At 42.1% G+C, this 20,738-nt stretch overlaps 1 protein-coding gene across 9 annotated transcripts in view; it reads right to left on the minus strand.

Annotated features, from left to right (window-relative positions):
- The window catches only part of STARD13 (StAR related lipid transfer domain containing 13), a 231,886-nt gene that overhangs the window by 79,829 nt on the left and 131,319 nt on the right, over positions 1–20,738 (minus strand). The window contains exon 1 of one of the 9 annotated variants that reach the window (XM_066234088.1): positions 7,778–8,160. The exons of the other annotated variants lie outside the window; for them this stretch is intronic. Coding sequence (XP_066090185.1) covers positions 7,778–7,892 — 115 coding nt within the window. The 5' untranslated portion in view covers positions 7,893–8,160. Of the gene's footprint in view, positions 1–7,777; positions 8,161–20,738 lie in introns of those variants that run through there. 9 annotated transcript variants of the gene reach the window in all.

The raw sequence follows: 20,738 nt of genomic DNA on the forward strand, positions 1-20,738 counted from the left end.
TCTAATTTTAAAGAATTCTTTAGCCCTGGCCAGTTGGTTCAGCGGTAGAGCGTAGGCCCAGCATGTGGAAGTTCGGGGTTTGATTCCCGGTCAGGGCACACAGGAAATGTGCCCATCTGTTTCTCCACCCTTCCCCTTCTCCTTTCTCTCTGTCTCTCTTTTCCCCTCCCACAGCAAAGGCTCCATTGGAGCAAAGTTGGCCCGGGCACTGAGGATGGCTCCATGGCTTCTGCCTCAGGCACTAGAATGTCTCTGGCTACAGAGGAGCAATGCCCTAGATGGCAGAGCATCGCCTCCTGGTGGGCATCCTGGGTGGATCCCGGTTGGGTGCATGAGGGAGTCTGTCTGCCTCCCTGCTTCTCACTTCAGAAAAATACAAAAAACAAAACAAAACTAAAAACCAAAAAAAAAAAAAAAAAAAAAGAATTCCTTAGATTGTCATACTTATTGTCAAAGATCTTAGATGGAACTCTTGAAAGTTTAAGTGTATGAACACAGTAGAAAATGTAGATGTGTGTGTCATGTAAACACATAGAGGCTTCTAAATGGAGGTACAGGTCATGCACCTGATACAATATGAATGTAATTACCTGACCAGCTTTGGGCATGTACCAATTTTCATTAATGTGGTCAATATGAACACTTGCCCAAATATTGAATTTAGGTATTAAAAAAAATCACTTCCCCTACGAACATACTAGAATAAGAGATAAAAGTGACAAAAATTTCCTCTTACATGAAATCTAAATCTAAGATTTAAAACACCCACACACGCCCTGGCCAGTTGGCTCAGCAGTAGAGTGTCGGCCTGGCGTGTGGGGGACCCGGGTTCGATTCCCAGCCAGGGCACATAGGAGAAGCGCCCATTTGCTTCTTCACCCCCCCCCCCTCCTTCCTCTCTGTCTCTCTCTTCCCCTCCCGCAGCCAAGGCTCCATTGGAGCAAAGATGGCCCGGGCGCTGGGGATGGCTCCTTGGCCTGTGCCCCAGGTGCTAGAGTGGCTCTGGTCGCGGCAGAGCGACGCCCCAGAGGGGCAGAGCATCGCCCCCTGGTGGGCATGCCGGGTGGATCCCGGTGGAGCGCATGCGGGAGTCTGTCTGACTGTCTCTCTCCGTTTCCAGCTTCAGAAAAAATACCAAAAAAAATAAAATAAAAAATAAATAAATAAAACACCCACACATAGGCATACAAATCAAGGCAAAAGTATACTATTAAAAGGAAAGAACACAAACCAATTTAGCAAATTTAAAGGTGTTACAAAGCCTCCTCTGACTACTAAAGCACCAGCAAACTGGCACTATGGCAGGCTTTGGGTAATACTAGTTCCCCGATGACATTGACCTCTGTGTACCCATAGGCCGGCCCCTCTAAGAACCAACTCCAGGGCTGGCTGAGCACGAACAGCTCTGGGCTTTAGCTGCATTGTAGGAAGGCGGCCAGATAGATGAGAAGACTCAACTAAAAACACTACACTTATTTATCTTTTAAAATCAAATGAAAATAATTTTAATTTTCTGATACTATGAAGGAAGGGAGGGAGGGAGGGAGGGAGGGAGGGAGGGAGGGAGGGAGGAAGGAAGGAAGGAAGGAAGGAAGGAAGGAAGGAAGGAAGGAAGGAAGGAAAGCTAAAAGAAAGATGAAATTTTGCTATAATTCTACCACCCAGCAATTAACATTTTGTTGGCATATAGTCTCTAATTCCTTTTTTTATGAAAATGTGTATGTATATGTAGGCTAAGTATACTATTTTACATAATCCTTAAATAAAATTGTAATGTGCTTTTTCACTTGACCATGCATTTTGAACCTCTTTTCATGCCAACCGAGACTCTTCTCAAACATTCTAGGTGGCTGAATAACATCCTATTGCCATTGCCTTAAAAAAGCATCTTCTTTTTATCAATTCAGGCTGCCATAATCATGGGCTAAAAATAATAAATCCAGTTCTTTGGAGACTTTCATTCTAAATAAAGAATTTTTCCAGAACGTACATCCTGCTGAATGTAATTCAGGGAGAACTTCTGAGTTGACATTTCTCATGGTATTTTACATTTTGGATTAAGACACATCTCATATGGTTTTAATTTATATTCTCAGTAGACTTCAAAAAGGAAATTCCAAGTAGAGGTTTATTCATGCACCAGCACTATGTTTAAATGATGCTAGAGGGATGTCTTAAACTAACACAGGCCAGGAAGTTCAAAGTTAAGGTTAAATCCTGGACCATGTTCCCACCTCTTTCTCCTTGGTGTTTGGAAAGTAGAGATTTTATGTAGCTGTTCTGCTTGTCTTTGACCTTCTGCCTATGCATTCAGATGATTTCAAAGATGCACTTCAAAACTTTATGTAATAAACTGGTATTTTGTAAAGGGTGTTGCTGAAGTTTCAAGGTTTCTCTTAAAAAAAAAAAAAAAAAAAGCTAGACCAAATAAAGGAAAACCCCCCATCTTGTTTTAATGAGTAGATGAACATTTGGAGTCTAGGTGACTCTCCTCAAACCCTTTAAATAATCAAAAGCCAAATGTGCCCTAAATTTCTAAACCTAGCAAATTCACCAAGAATGCATCTCTTTAAGAAAACAGTTTTATTTTTGTGCAGCGTTAATGTTATTGTTTTAAAAGGGAGTTTAACATGAAGATGCATTCTAATTTAATTTTGCTCTTAACTAATGGCATACCTATTATTTAAAAAAGCAACTCAAGTTTCTTCTCTTATTAAATATTGATACTTAGTTTTATGCATTAACTTTTAAGAAAGAGTCCATATGTTTGGAAGATGTTCCTTTATTTGAAGGCATATGCAAGCTAACAGGACATGATCAGTAACACAGCATAAAGCTGATAGAAACAAGGACTGAGCTCCCATCCTGGCTTCGCCCGTCGTTACCTTCATGGCCTTGGATAACTGAACTTCAGCATGTTTCAGTTTCCTTATCTATAAAACAAGAATAGACTGAGCAGTGTCTAGCTCAGTGTTGTTGTGAGGATGAGATGAGTTCTTGCCTGTAAAGTGATTAGAAGTATGAGCACCTGGAGCACGGTGTTTGCTTTGTTTACCACTGTGGAGTGGAGGGGAGGGGCTTACTGTTACTTCCCATAATACGTACTGAAGGTCTCGGGTTCCCTCCACACAGCTCTCCATCAGCTGACCTTCAGAAGTAGAAGGCATTTGTCTTATTGGTTTATTCAGCAGACATCCCTGGAGTGCCCAACAAGCGAAAAGCCTGTTGATAAGCACTGGGGGAGGATGTGCGCAGCAGCCGTGAGCACTGGGTCCTGTCCTGAAGGTCTCTAAGTCAACTGGGGAAGACACAGACACAGCCATGCATCCTCTGGGGCAGGACAGAGGGGTCAGAGCTGAGGGGCATTTTGAAAAAGGTGACTAGGACAAGCTTAGAAGGTGAGATGAATTTGAGCCAGAAGACGGTTAACTGACTAGTTCTTCCTGTCACAATGCCTCTTCTGCCCACCCACTGATCCTAGGGCTGGCATTCCTGTGAACTTCGATCCTTCCTAAAGTGGATGCTTATGCTCCTTCATCTGTGCCTGCAGGAGCACCCTGGGGCCAGTGCCACCCATCCCCTTCACCCTGATTCTTCCTATGACACAAATCTCACAGGCAACTCGTTTTTCACATTCTAGAAGATTCTGTTATACTCTTTCTGTTAACTAACGTATCGCACAAGTCATACTTCACACATTATAATGCTCCTTAACAAGATACAGTGAGAGTCATAAATGAAACGTGACACTGTAGAAAATGGCAACAGGGCATCCACAGGCTGATACTTTTAGGATATGAACACCAGGTTGGGGAAGACAGTCTTGTGATATAGTTTCCAATGTGCTGCCAGTTAATAAGTAAAATATTAGCAATCGTGTGCATGATATGTGTGGATCTCAAGGGCAAATCTGTTTAAATATAACCAAATACATTAGAGCCTTGGGAAATAAACATGTACGCTTCAGTAAGGGAAATGCCTTCAGAAGATTATTTTTCCACATTATGAGAAAACTGAACAAATAAACAAACTGTGAGCGAGGGATATGGGCTTCCTGCAGAGCAGTGACTGGGAGAAGTTGAGGACCAATGTAGAGCCCAAGTTCATTGACCTCAAGAGGTCATGAGTCTCCCAGACAGACTTCCTTTCAGGTCACTCCCACTATTAAAAACATCCTAGGTGTACATTTGGGGGTCTGATTTGTGAGAAGGCAACTGGGAAAGTAATTCAAATACTTCACAACATTTACATTTAAAAGGAAACAGATATTTTGCTCTTATGTTTAAAATTATTATAATTAATATTTTGTGACTATTCAAATTAGACCTAATGCTGAATAGAAAATTTAAAAAGGGGTCCTCTCTGAATCTTTTACCCCCAAATAAGGAACAATGCGTGCATATTAACACACAGACACACATAGACAAAAATTAATTATGTGTCAAAAATGGAGATGAAGCCTGTCTTGTTTAGGCTAAGGCAGGAACTAGTGGCTCTTAACCTGGCTTTTAAATAGAACTCAGAAGCCTGGAAACGCTTTGTATGCAAATATTGTTAAGTAGGTGCTTTATTTGTTGAGGCGACATGGCTTTTTATCAAACGCTCTGATTCACTTATTCTTCCTGTAAGGAGTCATATTTATCCCAAGGAGAAAGCTGTTGGCTTCAAAGGGGGCCAGCTTTCCCCTGCTTTGTTCCGTGATCAATCAATTTTTGATTTGAGAACTTGGAGATACAAATGATTTCTTTCTCTGGTCTATCCCCCCACCACACACAAACACAAATGTATACAAGTGAACATACACTCTGTAAACATATCATAGGCAAATCTGCAAGCATCCTTAAATAAATACATGAGATTTTGGATCCTTTTAAACTACAACTTTGCAGGGACACATCACTGGATTAGCAAACAGATTGCATCTTTGCACGCACAGTTTTTAAACCCTGAGCAAATGAATGTTGACTGAAAGGATGAATAACTATATTAAGGGGAAAATATTTATTGCTTTCAATATTTATAGGCCAATAAACACCTAAACCATTTTTTTCGATACTCGGGTCCCTCCAAGTTCCCAGGGCTGTTGTAAACACGAGGTCATGTATTGTGAAAACCGTTTGCAAACTATACAGTTCTATATGGAAATAAGGTAACATCGTTCTTCTGGCTGTGGTTTCCATCTGAGACATGTCCCCTGAGCAGCACTGTCTTTGTAGATGATACTTGTGTCTTCTGAAGGGCAGAGCCTTTGCCGCTGCCCTGGCCCTGATGGGGAGAGTAATTTCAGCTGGCTCTGATCCCCTTTTGCTTCCTCTGAATGGAATCCATGGGAAATCCAAGGGCACACGTTACTATAAAATTTAGTCTTGAAAGATTAACAGTGAGAAAAGATTTTCCTGTTTCTTACAAAGGAATCACTCTCCCTGACGGAACATACTCATCCTTTGAGAATAATCAGACACACCATAAAAAAGACAAACAAAAAACCCCACAGAACTTCAAATGTTTGGGCCGAAATCCTAAGTAAAAAATACACCTCACAGAGCTGTGAACATGCACACCTGCACACATACACACACAAACTGAAACAAAGTTTCACAAACAATGAGTATACTTTTTATATATACAATGCTACCTAACATTTTCTGTTCTGCTCTCTTCTTTTAAAATGTGCCGGGTATACCCATTGATTTCTTGATCCCTCTTTAAAAAAGCCTGTCTTAGATGACTCTGTTATATTAGAAGCAGCTGATTAAATAAAGGATAAATTGATCATGGTTCTAAGAGTCTGAGAGCTAAGAGTCTTCTTAGGCTCCTCTCCTCTGCTCTGTTCCCCGTAATCTCATAACACAAACTTAAGACCTGCTGACTTTCTCTCCTAAATGTATTTCTCAACCACCTTTACCCCTCCTCAATTCTCTCTGCATTGATTTAAATCCTCATCATGTCGCCAAGATTTCTTTTTTTTTTTTTTTTTACAGAGACAGAGAAAGAGTCAGACAGAGGGATAGATAGGGACAGACAGACAGGAATGAAGAGAGATGAGAAGCATCAATCATTAGTTTTTCGTTGCGGCTCCTTAGTTGTTCATTGATTGCTTTCTCATATGTGCCTTGACCGTGGGGCTACAGCAGACCAAGTAACCCCTTGCTCAAGCCAGTGACCTTGGGTCCAAGCTGGTGAGCTCCGCTCAAACCAGATGAGCCCGCGCTCAAGCTGGCGATCTCGGGGTCTCGAACCTGGGTCCTTCTGCATCCCAGTCCGACGCTCTATCCACCCACCACCAGCTGGTCAGGCATGTCCCCAAGATTCTTGCAACAGATTCCTAATAGGTTTCCTGCTTTAAGTTCTAGCCTTCCTTACTTTTCTAAGATGCAAATATGATGATTCTTCCTAAGATTCCTTCACGCCTCCCTGTCTCCTCCAGAGTGAAGCCCCTTATTATGGCCCAGTGCCCTCCCTCAGCCAGCCACTCTGGGCCCAGCACACGGCCGCCTGGCGCTCCCCAGTCCTGCGGAGCTGCTTCACAGCCCACACTTGTGCACGGGCTGCCTCCTCTTCTTCATTGTCTATTACCTTCCTCTTCCTTCTTTTCTTCTCCTGATTTACACTCATCCATCTTCTATCAAGATTAAGGTAAGACAAGATATCAGCTCCTGAATCCCGGGTTAGCTTGCTCCTCTCCAGACTTCCCTACATTTATTGTAGTCCTTATGAGATTAGACTGAAATGTTCTCGTTACACATGTCTCCCCTTTAGACCACCAGTGCTTCAAGGGCAGAGGCTGCCTGGTTGAATTCTTGCTCCTGAAGAGCCTGGCAGAGCACTTGAAGCTCAGTGCATTCAATGCACGATGAGTTTTAGAGGAACTGGAAAGTTCTGCTTCTGTTCCAGTGTCTCCTAGGTACCTTTCCTGCACTGACATTGCTCCGTGTGAATCTCGACCAGAGTGGACTGCTGCTCCTTAGAGCTATTCCAGCAAAGGACCTCCAGGCAATGTGTGTGCGTTTTATTCAGGAATGCAACCAACATTCTGCAAGATAAGTTCAGAGAAAGAACTACAATTTGATCACTTACTCTCCTGCTTAAAATCCTTCCTGGCTCTCAAATCCCTCCAAAATAAAATCCTAACTTCTGGGCACAGTTTACAATTGTTGAGCTCAGCATGGGTCCCAGTATGTCCTTGGGGGTCTTAACTGCCCATGTGCCCAGAATAGTGAACAGAATAGTTAACAGAACTCTCTACTCGGTGTTAATCTTTTATTCTAGTGCTTAATCTTTTATTTGAAATTTCCAAATCTTTTATTTTTTCTATTTATTTATTTATTTATTTATTTATTTATTTATTTATTTTGAGAGAGAGAGAGAGAGAGAGAGGCAGGGAGAGAAAGAGAGACAGGAATATCAAGCTGTTCCTTTATGTGCTCTGACCGGGGAATCAAACCAGCGACCTCCGGAGCACACTGGAACAACGTTCCAACCAACCAAGCTATCCAGCCAGGGCATTAAATAACTCACAGTTCCCAAGATCAACCACCACCTCCTCCGCCCCATTGCCTGTGCCCTGTAGGTACTTTTCCTATATCTAGAATGACTTTCTCCCACCTTATCTGAATAGCCAACTCTTGTTCCCCTCTCCCCTCTACTTCTGTAATTCTCAGTTCTAGGTCTGCTCTCTCTGAGTCCTTCCTAACTACCCTTCCCCTGACATGCTGGGCTGTAGGCTTGCCCTCTCCCCTTCGCACGCTCTGTGTGCCTCTCCCGCGCTCGCACTTACCCTGGCACTGGAATTTTTGGTTTACTCGGCTTTCCGGGTTCCTTCCGAAAGCATTGTCTCTGCATATCCTGCACCAGCTCGGGTCTGCAGCACCCCAAAGGGGCTTGGTTAACATTTGTGTGGCAAACTGAGGAAGCTTCCAGCACAGAGACTCAAAAGAATTCAGAGTAAGGCACCCTCTCTCGTGTTTCTGGCCGCTAACAGTGGGGAAGAGCCGCTCTGCTCCCCAGTGACCTGCAAGGCAATCAGCTAGGATTCCAAGCCTCCACACTTCCTCTCTTCATTGTTTTCTTTCACATTAAAAGGGAACACCATGGAGTTGCCTCACAGCCTCAAAGTCGCAGGGAGAAAGAATTCCTTTTGGAACAGGAAGAACCTCAGCTTTTTAGTGAATCAAACCCTGAATATAACTAAATAGTGAACAGAACTCTCTACTCGGTGTTGCTTAATCTTTTATTTGAAATTTACAAATCTTTTATTTTTATTTTATTTTATTTACTTATTTATTTATTTTGAGAGAGAGAGAGAGAGAGAGAGGCAGGGAAAGAAAGAGAGACAGGAACATCAAGCTGTTCCTTTATGTGCCCTGACCAGGGAATCAAACCGGCGACTTCCCGGAGCACGCTGGAACAACGTTCCAACCAACCAAGCTATCCAGCCAGGGCTCAATCTTTATTGACTTTTAGAAAGATAGAGAAAAGAAGGAAGAGAGAGGGGAGTAGGAAGGGAAGCATACATTTGCTGTCCCGCTCAGTTTTGCATTCTTCGGTTGTTTCCCCCGTGTGCCCTGACTGGGGATGGAACCAGCAAACTTGTCATTTCAGGACAACGTTCTTAACTGAAGGAGCTAACTGGACAGGGCCCCAGAATTTTTCTTACGTGTCTTTTAATTCATAAATATAGCTTAAAATATTCCATAGTCATCTACAAAGTATCAAAGTGATGTTTCTAAAAGATTGCCTCCTTGGTACCAAAAATACCCTCATGGAATCATGCAGGTACTGATGAAGCCATGTTTATGAACTCTTTTTAAATGTTATGCCTCTCTTCCGTCAAATGTGGTTTCTCCTTACAGTGTAAAGAGTATATTGTTAATTACATATTGTATAACTTCAGTTATTTCATAACACAATTATGGTATCAGCAAATTTAGAGTATTTGAAGTTAATAATCCCAAAACAACAACAAAAACTTCATACATCTTTGATTTACCAAATTCTAGGTTTTAAAATTGTCTTTGGCATAATGGTTTCTATTAAGAAAACCCAGAGAGCACTAAACTACCAATGAGTTCTCCCAGAAACCCCCTGTGCAACTGCTGCAGGGTTTCCAAGCCTTCTCCCAAGGCTGCCTCCGTCAGCTCCTTGTTTCCCGGCACACTGTGAAAACAGATGGGAAACCAGTCACAGCAGGGCTCTGAGATGCTTTCCTGGGATGGGGGGGGGGGGGGAGTATCACACTAATGCTGATGTCATTGTCACTTAGGAAATTCCAGCTCTGATCACTCTCCCTTCTGGGTGACTTTTCTAATCTGGAATCCACTCTTCCAGAGTTTCCTCACTACTCACTCCCAGGACCCCTGGGGAAACCATGAATCACTTCCTATCCATTAAACTTGTGGCTGAACTTCCCCTTTTGTAAGAGCACTTAAGCTGAAGGGTGTGATGAGAAGGACCAGGAGTAGAGGTGGTACCTGGAAGGCAGGCAGAGGGGAGAGGAGGACCCCACTCCATCTGTGCTGGAGAGTGGGCCTCTGAACACTGCCAACTCTTGATTTTGTAGGAGACAATTGTTGCCAACGCAGTAGTAACCTGAGTTGTGCACTATTTAACCCTTTGAGTTGTGAGTTTTTTCATGCTCGCTGATCCCCGGGAGTGAATTTTTTTTTTCCAAAAAATGAAATTAGGCCTCTGCCCCAGGCGCTAGAGTGGCTCTGGTCGCAATAGAGTGCCCTGGAGGGGCAGAGCATCGCCCCCTGGTGGGCAGAGCTTCGCCCCTGGTGGGCGTGCCGGGTGGATCCCGGTAGGGCACAAGCGGAAGTCTGTCTGACTGCTTCCCCGTTTCCAGCTTCAGAAAAATACCCCCCCAAAAAAAAATTAAATTAGTTCCAGTTCCAGTTTTATTAACTTAAAATCATGTTTGTTTGATAACAAATTTATGAAAACAAGAACATACATATGTCTTTTTAACGTTGCCTTACACATTATTAAGATAAATCGACCATACTCTGGATGGTCAGGAGGCATGAGGATGTACATGAACGTTGGTACTACTCAAAGGGTTAATACCTGATTTACCCCCAAGGTCTTGACACAACTCTTCATGTTTCCACAGCTTATCTACAACTTCAGAAAAAATGAAGGGTAAAAGAAATAAAAAGTAAATTCTTCAATATAAATTTATCAAAAGTCTGACTGGGCAAATCTGAGACCTCTTTGAAAACAGTGATTGGATGGTGTATGGCCAGTAGCTGCGGCCACCATCACAGCTGCCTGGCCCATGCAGGTTCAAATTTCATTCGGACAGATGGTAATGTAACAACGGAGCCAAGAACTGGTGGGCCATTAGCTTTAATCCTAGCTTGTACCCGGTGGGCAAAAAATACACACAGTGGGAAAACACTTCCCTTTCCATTCAGGGCTCCCAAAGCCACTGATTCATCTGATATTCCTAGAATCAAAGGTTTCTACTTCACCAGCCTTATTCACCTCTGTTCCCCATCCCCTTTTCTCTGCACAAACTGGCTTCTCCTTCAGCACTCTACCATCTTGGCTGCTTCTCCTTGCAATGCTAATTGCAGGAACCATGCGCGCGAGCATGAGAGAGAGAGAGAGGGGTGGGGGGAGCCCTCGGTCTGCCCCATTTTATAGTGTAGAAATCAAAACCTTTAAGCTCCAAAGGAGAGTCAAGAGATGCCAAATGAAATAAGGAAATCTCTGAGACAAAGTAACTTATCTGAGGCATAAATGGGATTCCTCATAAGAGTGCACCACCCCACAACATGCAACAGTCAAGGGTGTGGGAAAAAGCTTAGTTTTGAAAAGATCTTAGTATTAAAAGGGCAGGAAAGGCTTAGTCTTAAAACTAAGCTTTAGGCTATAATGACTTTGCCGGCTTATAGCCTAGCCTGTCTCCCACACCCAATGCAAACTATAAGCAAAAAAAACATATACATCATACTTACAAACTTATTTGACTGACAGATGGGCTTCCATTTTAAGAAGGCTTGCACTCTTTTTTTGCTACTAATATTTATAAATTGGATGTAATACATGAGTCTTAGCTTTCCAGGTCAGTTTTTAATATCCCCCCCCCTTTCTTAAATTTAAGTGAGAAGAGGGGAAACAGAAAGACAGACTCTGCATGTGTCCCAATTGGGATCCATCCAGCAACCCCCATCTGAGGCTGATGCATTGCCCATCTGAGGTCGATGCTCACAACTGAGCTATTTTTAGAGCCTGAGGCGGAGGCTCCATGGCCATCCTCAAGGCCTGGGCCAACATACTTGAACCAATCGAGCCACAGCTGCAGGAAGGGAAGAGAAAGATAGAAAGGGCAGAGGGTGGGGAGGCGAAGCAGATGGGTGCTTCTCCTGTGTGCCCTGATTGAACCTGGGACTTCCATACACTGGGTCGATGCTCTACTACTGAGCAACCAGCCAGGGCCTAAAAGCCTTTTTTTATTATTATTAAGAATTTAAAAATAATATTATAGCAGAGATGAGCTTAGTATTTTACCAAATGTGGCTGGACTGTGATTTGCAGCCTCCCCTAAAAGGATGCCATGTGCAGGGTTCTGCGCAAAAGCACGTGGGTGAGCTGACTTGGAATCTCCCCTTCCTCTACCCACCACGGATGCCCCACTGTCTGGGGAACCTCGAAGCTGCAGGTTGAGGTGGGGGAGCTTCAGTTGGTCTGGATCTGCAGCAGAATGTCTTGTCCCCATGTGAGTACAACACAAACTTTTAGTTGGTTGAGATTATAATGCTGAGAGGACAAATTAGGTCTTCTGCCTTCTTTTATGTGGAACCCCCAATGGCCACCATATGCCTGCAGAAGAGTAGGTGTATGGCCAGTGTTTCTGGGACAATGAAATGTCTACCACATCATAACAGTATGCACATGACAAATAAAAACGCACACAGAGGGTTAATGCCAAGAAAAGTTTCTAGGGATGCTCACACACATACACTCATCTGTCTTCTAAATAGTATTTGAAAAGTCTTGACTCTTATGTACATTTTTGTTTTCATGAATAGCATCCAACTTACAATATGCATCACATTAAGATAGATGATGAAACCATTTTGTTTTTGTTTTTTTTTAAGAATTCAATTCCTTTCCCCCACCCTACTCTGAAAATCAACCTGATTTCAGTTCCGTGAGCAGGTTTCTTTAACTGCTCATCAGTTTTAGAGACTCAAATACATTTTTAAAAGACTGTATTTTTTGCTCTATAATACGCACTTTTTTTCCTCCAAAAGTGGAGGGGAAAATACTCGTGTGTTTTATGGAGCAAAAAATACAGTATTTTATTAAATATTTTAACACACCATTTGGTTCAGAATATTTTTTTTCTTATTTTTCTCCTTAAAACCCTAGGTGTGTATTATGGTCAGGTACATCTTATGGAGTGAAAAATATGGTAGTTTGAGGTAATCCCTTTGGGGGACAAAACAACCTTCTCACTGTGCCAGGTACCTTGTGATCACCCACTAAGTTCACATTAACCTATGAATAAATATTTGCCTATAGTTCATTGTGGCTAATAAATGCCTAGTTGAGCTTTATTTTACCCCACACATAGTTTATTTTATTATTTTTTTAAGATTTTATTTATTCATCTTATAGAGGAGAGAGAGAGAGAGAGAGAGAGAGAGAGAGAGAGAGAGAGAGAGAAGCGGGGAGGAGCAGGAAGCATCAACTCCCATATGTGCCTTGACCAGGCAAGCCCAGGGTTTTGAACCGGCGACCTCAGCATTCCAGGTTGATGCTTTATCCACTGCGCCACCACAGGTCAGGCAACCTAGTTTATTCTAAAAACTTTTTTTTTAAATTTACCGAGATAGGCATGAAAGCAAAACTCCATACGTTTTAAGCCTGTGGCTCTTAGCACCACCACCACCACGACAGAACAAAATTAAAGGGGCTATAGTTGGAATATTGAACCTATTTCTCAACGTGCCCAATATAAACTACATACTCTTAAAAAAAATTCAGGCATCCAAATCAAACAAACAGAAAACAATCTTAGTCCAATGCATTATTATACTCAAGTTTCAAAAAAGACTTTGGAATTTTGTAAACAATTTACAAGGTATATTTATTTTAATAAGTTATGACAAGTAAAATACTACATATATAATTTTCAACTCTTAAAGTGTATTTCACTTTGGGAAGCTTTGATGATTGGCTCACTGTGAATTATTAGTAATTTCTGAAGGCTTTTAATTGAATTTTACAAGAAGACAAAAACTTTTACAGAAAAAGTTGTTCTCCAAAGGAGAGTCAAGAGATGCCAAATGAAACAAGAGGACAAAGTGACTAGCTAGCTTGTGACCTTGGGCACAATGCTCGAAACTCTCCACTCTGTCTTCTCTCCAATAAAATGAGATGCCTCCAAAATCCTATGCTTTGTAAGGGGCAATGTTAATGCTGACAATATCTGAAATCACTGAGACCAGTGCCACTTTGGGACAATGTCACAGGACTCCAAAAAGGATAACCCATACCTCCGTTCAGGCTGCGTAAGCCACACCCCTGCTCAATGAATCCAGGAAAACCCCTATCAATGCTGTAGAATAACTCACGTCTGTTTAATGCTTTGTTGCTAGGACAGCATTGCTGGTGAGTTCTACTCAGTGAGTCCACAATCTTCACTCAACGTTAGGATGGTTAACTCTTTCACGGACTGGCATGAAACTTCTGGGGGACTGGCGGTTGAGAAATGGTTTATCTGATTTCAGATTGTGATGTCTGACACAGCAAGTGAAACATCCTGAGAAACCAGTCTCAGCTGCTGTGTCTGCCCGGGACATGACCCAAACTAGTTCCTTCTTTCCGTTTTTATTCTTCAGCGCAACATTTCTGATCTCTCTCTGTTTTGTAACCCAATTTTGATATAGACAAGAACAAGAGACAGGATTTGGACTGTGGGAGGATGAATAAAGTGCATTTTTTTAGGCAGTCAGTTATTATGAGACAATTATTAAAATGTCTGGGTAAATGACCTCACACTGCACTCAGCCTGCAAACCAGCTCAGTCTGGCTCTGAGTGCACATGGCCTTGGACTGCTTTCTCTGAAATCAAGTTCCAGGAATCAGTGACCTGAAGCTCCCTGTTCTGCAGCAGTTCCCACAGCATCTGAAGCCGCGTCACGGTGGCGTGGTGCAACGTGTTGGCAATATCTAAATAGTCATTATTGAAGAGGCAAAACAAAATTCTAGAGCATGAGAATGCTTTCATAATGTTGTAGTTTGACTGGAGATAAACATTTGCTATAATTGGACTATTTACTAAACAGGGAATAAGCTACAGAGAGGATAAAACAGCATATTGGTAACGTTGCTTCCATTATTCCTTAATATGCTAATCATATCATGCACACTTGTGGAATTTGTTTTCTTTGAAATAAATATTATCATTAGAATATTGCATTTTTCAATATGCATTTTCACAGATGTTCTCCCCAATATTAATTGTGTGAGGAAGGCTTATAAGGCTCACAGGATGCATTTGATTCTTGCTTTAATTCTCCTTTATGCTATTCAAATATTCTAACAGGAGGTATCTGCACTGTAATGGTTGATATCATATGCCAGGCACGATGCTAAATGCTTCATGCTTTTATGTGCAATAACTCATTTAGTCTTCACAACAACCTCTAACAAGGTATTATTATACTAATATTATGCAGAAAGAAAGTTAGAGACACTAGATAAGGTGCCAAGGTCACACATTGGGGATGTTACCAGTAAAACCAAGGGCTTTGGCTCCAATTCTAGTCTTCATTCATAATTAAATGGGAATAAAGAGGTAAAAAACAACACAGCTTTTCCAAATCCTTTTGAAAGAAGTAAGGATATAACAAAAACAAAATTCTGAGAAGCCCTAAAATAAATTACAGTGGGAGGGAAAATGAAAGAGACAGAGCAGTGGACTGTTATAGCTGGGCCCAGCTATAAGCAAGACAGCTTACATTCCTGAGCGCATGCTGGGGCTCCGACTCAACCTGCAGGCATCGACTAGCCTGGCCACTAGATGGTCCCGTACATTTGTGTGTACAGGAGCTTTCAGGACCGCCGCCTGCAACCAATCAAAAGTAGCAAATACTTCTTCCATACAGACGCTGTACCTATCACAGAACTGCCCCGCTTCACCTTCTCCCGCCCCCTTTATCGGTGGTGGCCAACGTAAATTCTTTCAAGACAGCTTCCATCTGTCTTTGCCCATCAGCTTCAGGATGGTGGGTATGGTGCCTTCTCCATCTGCCCCAGGACCTGTCCTTTTTGGTCCAATACACCGTTCTTTTAAAAAGACCTTCAGCCATGGAAGTTAAACATTTTGTATAACAGATATAAATTATAAATAAAAAACCAACCAAAGAAAGAAAAAAAATTACTTATATAATTTTCCTGTTTATTGATCCATACCCTAATCAGTCATTAAATATATGTGTCATCATGGCACCAGTTAATGTGAGGAGTAGAAACAGAGGTCACTAAAACTGATGGAATTGAGAGTGTTAGGGATAGGGAAGAGAAAAAGTTGAATCATCAAGCAATATTGTTTTCCAGATATTTCCATATACTCCCTGTGGACGTTTCCAGGCAGAAGCACCAGGGTTCGGTCAGAGTGAAGGCTGCGGGAGCTTCGGCAGAGGCAGCGCTGTTAACTAGGAGGGACGCATAGCAGAAGAGGGTGATAGGGACACATCAGAGGAGCGTGCGTTGGGACCTGTCCTGTGTGATCTCACATTCTCCTGTGTGCTCACAACCAGTGACAGTGTTGGGATTCAAACCCAGACCCTCTGAGCTCAAAGCCTTCCCATTCCCAGGACACCCAAAGGCTGCTGCGCAGAGCTTGCAGCAACTAAAAAAAGAAAAGAAAAGGAAAAGGACTGTATAATGTGGGTTCGGGGGGGGGGGGGACAAGGGAGAGAAAACACAGGGACCCATAAAATAAATGCAGAGGTTTATTCAGCTATCTGCACTATTAATTAAATGTAGCTGTCTACCAGTCAAGGACTCTGCAGCTCCATGGTGATTATCAAGCCAGTCAGAATTTCAAAAGGTGCCGATAACTAAGTAGAATAGGATTATGTTTTTCCCTCTCAGAGCCCAAGCAAAAGAGAGCCTTTAAACCAAGATTTCCATGTTGTTGTTTTCTATCAGGAAGCAGTCCAGAATTATCCCAAAGACCTCAAGGATTGTTAGAGCATACAGTCACTTACATAGGGAAAGAGAAAGACCCCCTCTCCCCCGGTGGGAGTGAGGGCACAGAGCAGGCTCTTCCTGGCCCTGCTAGCTCAACCTGGACTTCTGTTCAATGGCTGCAACTCAGCAGAACAGCCACAGGAATGGGGCACTGGACACAGCCCAGGCAAATAACTGGACAAATAAATACACAGAAGTTTGATGTTTTTTAAACTATGAATACTCTTCACTTTTAAAACCAGGTATTGCTTTAAAATTGCATGTTAAATAAATTTTTCTAAGTAAATCTTAATTTAAATGTGGCAGGTGATTATTATTTCATTTTGGAAAGTTTCTGCTATAAAACCCAGTTTACTAAGGAGACTAGCTCTTCTACTTTAAAAAATGTTTTTATTTTTTATGTTTTATTAATTTTAATTTATTGTGTTAACATGGATTCAAGTGTCTCACTGAATATAACATCCTCACCCCCCACCCTTTTAAAAAATGTTTTGACCTAATCTTAAAATTTAAAATTTTTTTAAAAAGCTGATTCATATCTTGCAAATGTAGATTCTTTTATGGGTAAGTGTTGGGCAGATAAAATATATTATGCTCACTTTGTTAAAGATGGCACTGCCCATGTGGAAGCCCATCGCCCAGGTGATGGTATTGGTTGCCCTTCCTTCTTGCTTGGGATGGGCGTAATTATATTAATGTGTGTTGGGAGTGGGCTGTGGGCAGGCAGGATCCTTGTAGCCTGGGGCTTGGTTTTGGGACTAAGCCTTTGCCACCCTTTTTGATGTAGGGTGGTGCACTCTCATGAGGAATCCCATTATGCCTCAGATAATTGACTTTGTATCAGAGACTTCCTTGTTTGTATATTGGATTAAAGGTTTTGATTTCTACACTATAAAGTGGGGCAGACCCGGAGCTTGCTCTCTCTCAGTTCCTGAGATTAGCATTAGAGGGAGAGCAGAGAAAGGAGAGCAGAGAAAGGCCACATGGGGGAGGCCAGAAGAAGCAGTGAAGATGGTGGAGTGCTGAAGGAGAAGCCAGTTTGTGCAGAGTTTGTGCAGGAAGAAGGAAGGAGATGGGAAACAGAGGTGAATAAGGCCAGTGAGCTAGAAACCTTTGATTCTAGGAAATTCGGATAAGCTTTGGGAGCACTGAATGAGTGGGTTTTGGAGCCCAGTGTGTGTTTTTACTTGCTCGCCAGTTGCAAGCTAGGAATAAAGGTGATGGCCCACCAGTTCTTGGCTCCGTTGTTTCATTACCGTCTGCTAAATCTAATGAGAACCTGCATGGGCCAGGCAGCTGTGATGGTGGCCGTGGCTACTGGCTTTACAGTAAGAATACATTAAATAGGTTAACCAGTACTTGTTTTAGGTTTGAAAGTACATTTATATATCACATTTTTACAGTATTTAGCACACAATGGTATTGCTATAATATAAACCTGATATAATATTTATGTTTGTTAATAGAAAACCTGTTAAGTCAATAATGCTTTGTTAGGTTGGGGCAGAATATAGGACAAATCAGTATAGAATTAAGATAGAAAGAAAGATGGTTCTCAACTCCTAGATACAGGCTTGTAGAAAGTGAAAATGGATTTTTATAAAAATGAGTAATGAATGATAAGCTGACTTTTTAGAAGAAAATTTATGTACGCTGTTAGTCATTTTTAAAAAATGCCCATCGCTACCATGGAGACTTGGATACACATTTTTCTAGGGACACAGCCTCTTCTTGTTTAAACACACACACATACCAATATGTTATGTGAACTGCAATCTTGTAGTGACTTCAAGGGAAAACTTGTTTTCATAAGAGAACTCATTATTTTCCCATGTTCCTTCACTTCTTGTGTAAGAACTCTTTCGAGATTCTAGTAAATTGTGTTTTATTTTCCTTTGTTCTTCCCTTCTTCCTGGAAGGGTACGTTATCTGGACGTAATCATGTTCAAGGAGAATAAAGCCTGACTAAGAAGATGATTTAAATCCCTCACCAACAATTAAAAGGCCTAACCCTGCCTCCACTTTGGATGCCGGGTCAACGCCTTTGTTTATTCTAATGTGCTATGTTCCCCATGGGAAGGAAGGTTATTTCAGTCAACTCCTCATTCATCTTCACAGATGCAGCCTCTCTCTCTGTAATCCAGCTGACTGAAGTGGAAGTTCTGTGGCTGGAGAGATACAAGGTGCCAGTCCTTAGTTGACTTCATGAAGTCCTGCAGAACATGCTGCCTCCTAACTCGCTAAATCTTTACTTGTATTCACAGAATTATCAGTACGTCTGACTGGTGTTCCAGCCACTTGAAACTGAAAAATATTTTCCTAGTATGAGGGATGTCATAGCAACCAGATTTGTGGCCTGGATATAAACCAGGCATGATGATGCTAGTTTAAGGCAGGAAACAGACATAGAGCACCCACACAGTAATAATGTAAAGACAGTCGTGAGAACTCAAAATAAATTCATTTTTTTTAGGACTAAGTTCTTTAGACACAAGAGTGGAAATTACTGAAGACTCTAAGAGAAGGCAGGCAGTAATTTAGATGGAAAAGATCTCACATGTTAAATCTATTTCTTATAAGTGATGCCACCTTGGACAAGTTAACCAATTTCTTTGAGCCTCCGTTTTCTCATCTGTAAGATGGAGATAATAATCCTGCCTCAGGGTGACTCTGAGGATGGAATGGGATGATATCTGTAGCGTGGTGAGCGGATGAGAAGCACAAAATAACTAACAGCCTTTATTATCGGGTTAAGGAGTGAAGCAGTGGGTGTTTACAGGACACAAGGGCAATGGTCTCCAAAACAGGGCGCAGGTTATTCACTAGACATTTTAATTTTTCTTTATTTAAAATATTTTATTTTATTATATTTTATATTTTTAAGAAATAAATTGCTGCCTGATCAGGCAGTGGCGCAGTGGATAGAGCATTGGAGCGGGATGCAGAGGACCCAGGCTTGAAATCCCGAGGTTGCTGGCTTGAGCTCAGGCTCACCAGCTTGAGCATGTGGTCACTAGCTTGAGCGTGGGATCATAGACATGACCCCATGGTCACTGGCTTGAGCCCACAGGTCGCTGGCTTGTAGCCCAAGGTCGCTGGCTTGAGCCCAAGGTCACTAGCTTGAGCTAGGGGTCACTCACTCTGCTATAGCACCCCACCCCCCTTTCAAGGCACATTTGAGAAAGCAATCAATGAACAACTAAGGTGCCACAATGAAGACTTGATGCTTCTCATCTCTCTCCCTTCCTCTTTGTCCCTATCTGTCCCTCTCTTTGTCTCTGTCTCAAAGAAAAAAAAGAAATTGCTGTGCAGTATTCAATATCAGGATTTGATACAAGGTGCCCTCACGCAGGCCGCCTGCCTGCTGGTGGCTCCTGCAGAGGGTAGGGGTTGTCCATCCAGATGCTGGAGTTGGTGTCACAAGCAAAGGGTCATGTTCAGCACTGCCACGTGTCCTGATGTGCTCTAGTGTACACATACCCAACTGAGAGGACATGTGGACCACCTTGCTTACCTTTAACCAAACTAACCCTCACAAAATGGAGAAGTGACTTAAGAAGATTCCTTCAGACAAACCATGAAGAGAAGGTAATTTAATTACTAGCATGAAGCAACAAAAAAAGTGACAAAGCTGAAGTTTCCCTACCGCTAGTACTGACACTGTACCAGTCACATCTACAGGTAAGAACAATGAAGAAATATATTTAGACCAGATAAAAAGTCAACTGAAGTGATTGAAAATATTCTGGAAGATAATCTGAAATAGGGATCTAGGTAATTGTTGATGAACTATAACCTTTATAACTTGAGATAGTTAATGACAGTAGAACATGTATGTAACTTATAACATACAGATAGCTATACTGGAAGTACTACTCAGAAAAGTGTGAGACCGCTGTGCTTGGGGCAACAGCACAGGCCGGGCATATTGTAGGACCGTTTCCTGTAGCATGCTTCCCAGCCTTTCTCACAACATGGAGCATGCTGCCTTTGTTCTACACGCTGGGATACACTACCGAACTATTAGACGCCCAAGGTGATCAGATGGGGCCTTTGTCTGCCCCAGTTCCTGCTTAGCCCAAGGGCTGAGGGAATTAGTATCTTCAACAGACCTACAGCCCATTCAGAGCACACCCACATCCCATGTAAGGCACCTCAAAGGATATACTGGTTGAAAATTCAGTCTTACCAGCATATTTAGTCAGAGCTAACTATGGAAGAATCCAGCTATTTGGTTCTAATTGAGTCATCTCTATAGAAAAGGGGAAAGAAAGGTTTTCTAAGAAGGGGACCTCTTAATGATCAGCCCAAGAAAATCTGTTTGTATCTCAAGTGGGTTTGTTGTGAGAAATCAAGTATATATGCTATCTCACACCCTCGAATCTGAAAAATAGGAACACATTTAATATATTTACAAATACTCAATTTCTTCTCTCTCGGTGAGCATATTCTGCCCCTGCATGGTCAGCACTTAGAACACTATTATCCACACAGTAACTACTAATCTATATTTGCCCCACCAGATA

This window comes from Saccopteryx bilineata, chromosome 6, assembly GCF_036850765.1.
Source record: "Saccopteryx bilineata isolate mSacBil1 chromosome 6, mSacBil1_pri_phased_curated, whole genome shotgun sequence".
Taxonomy (NCBI): domain Eukaryota; kingdom Metazoa; phylum Chordata; class Mammalia; order Chiroptera; family Emballonuridae; genus Saccopteryx; species Saccopteryx bilineata.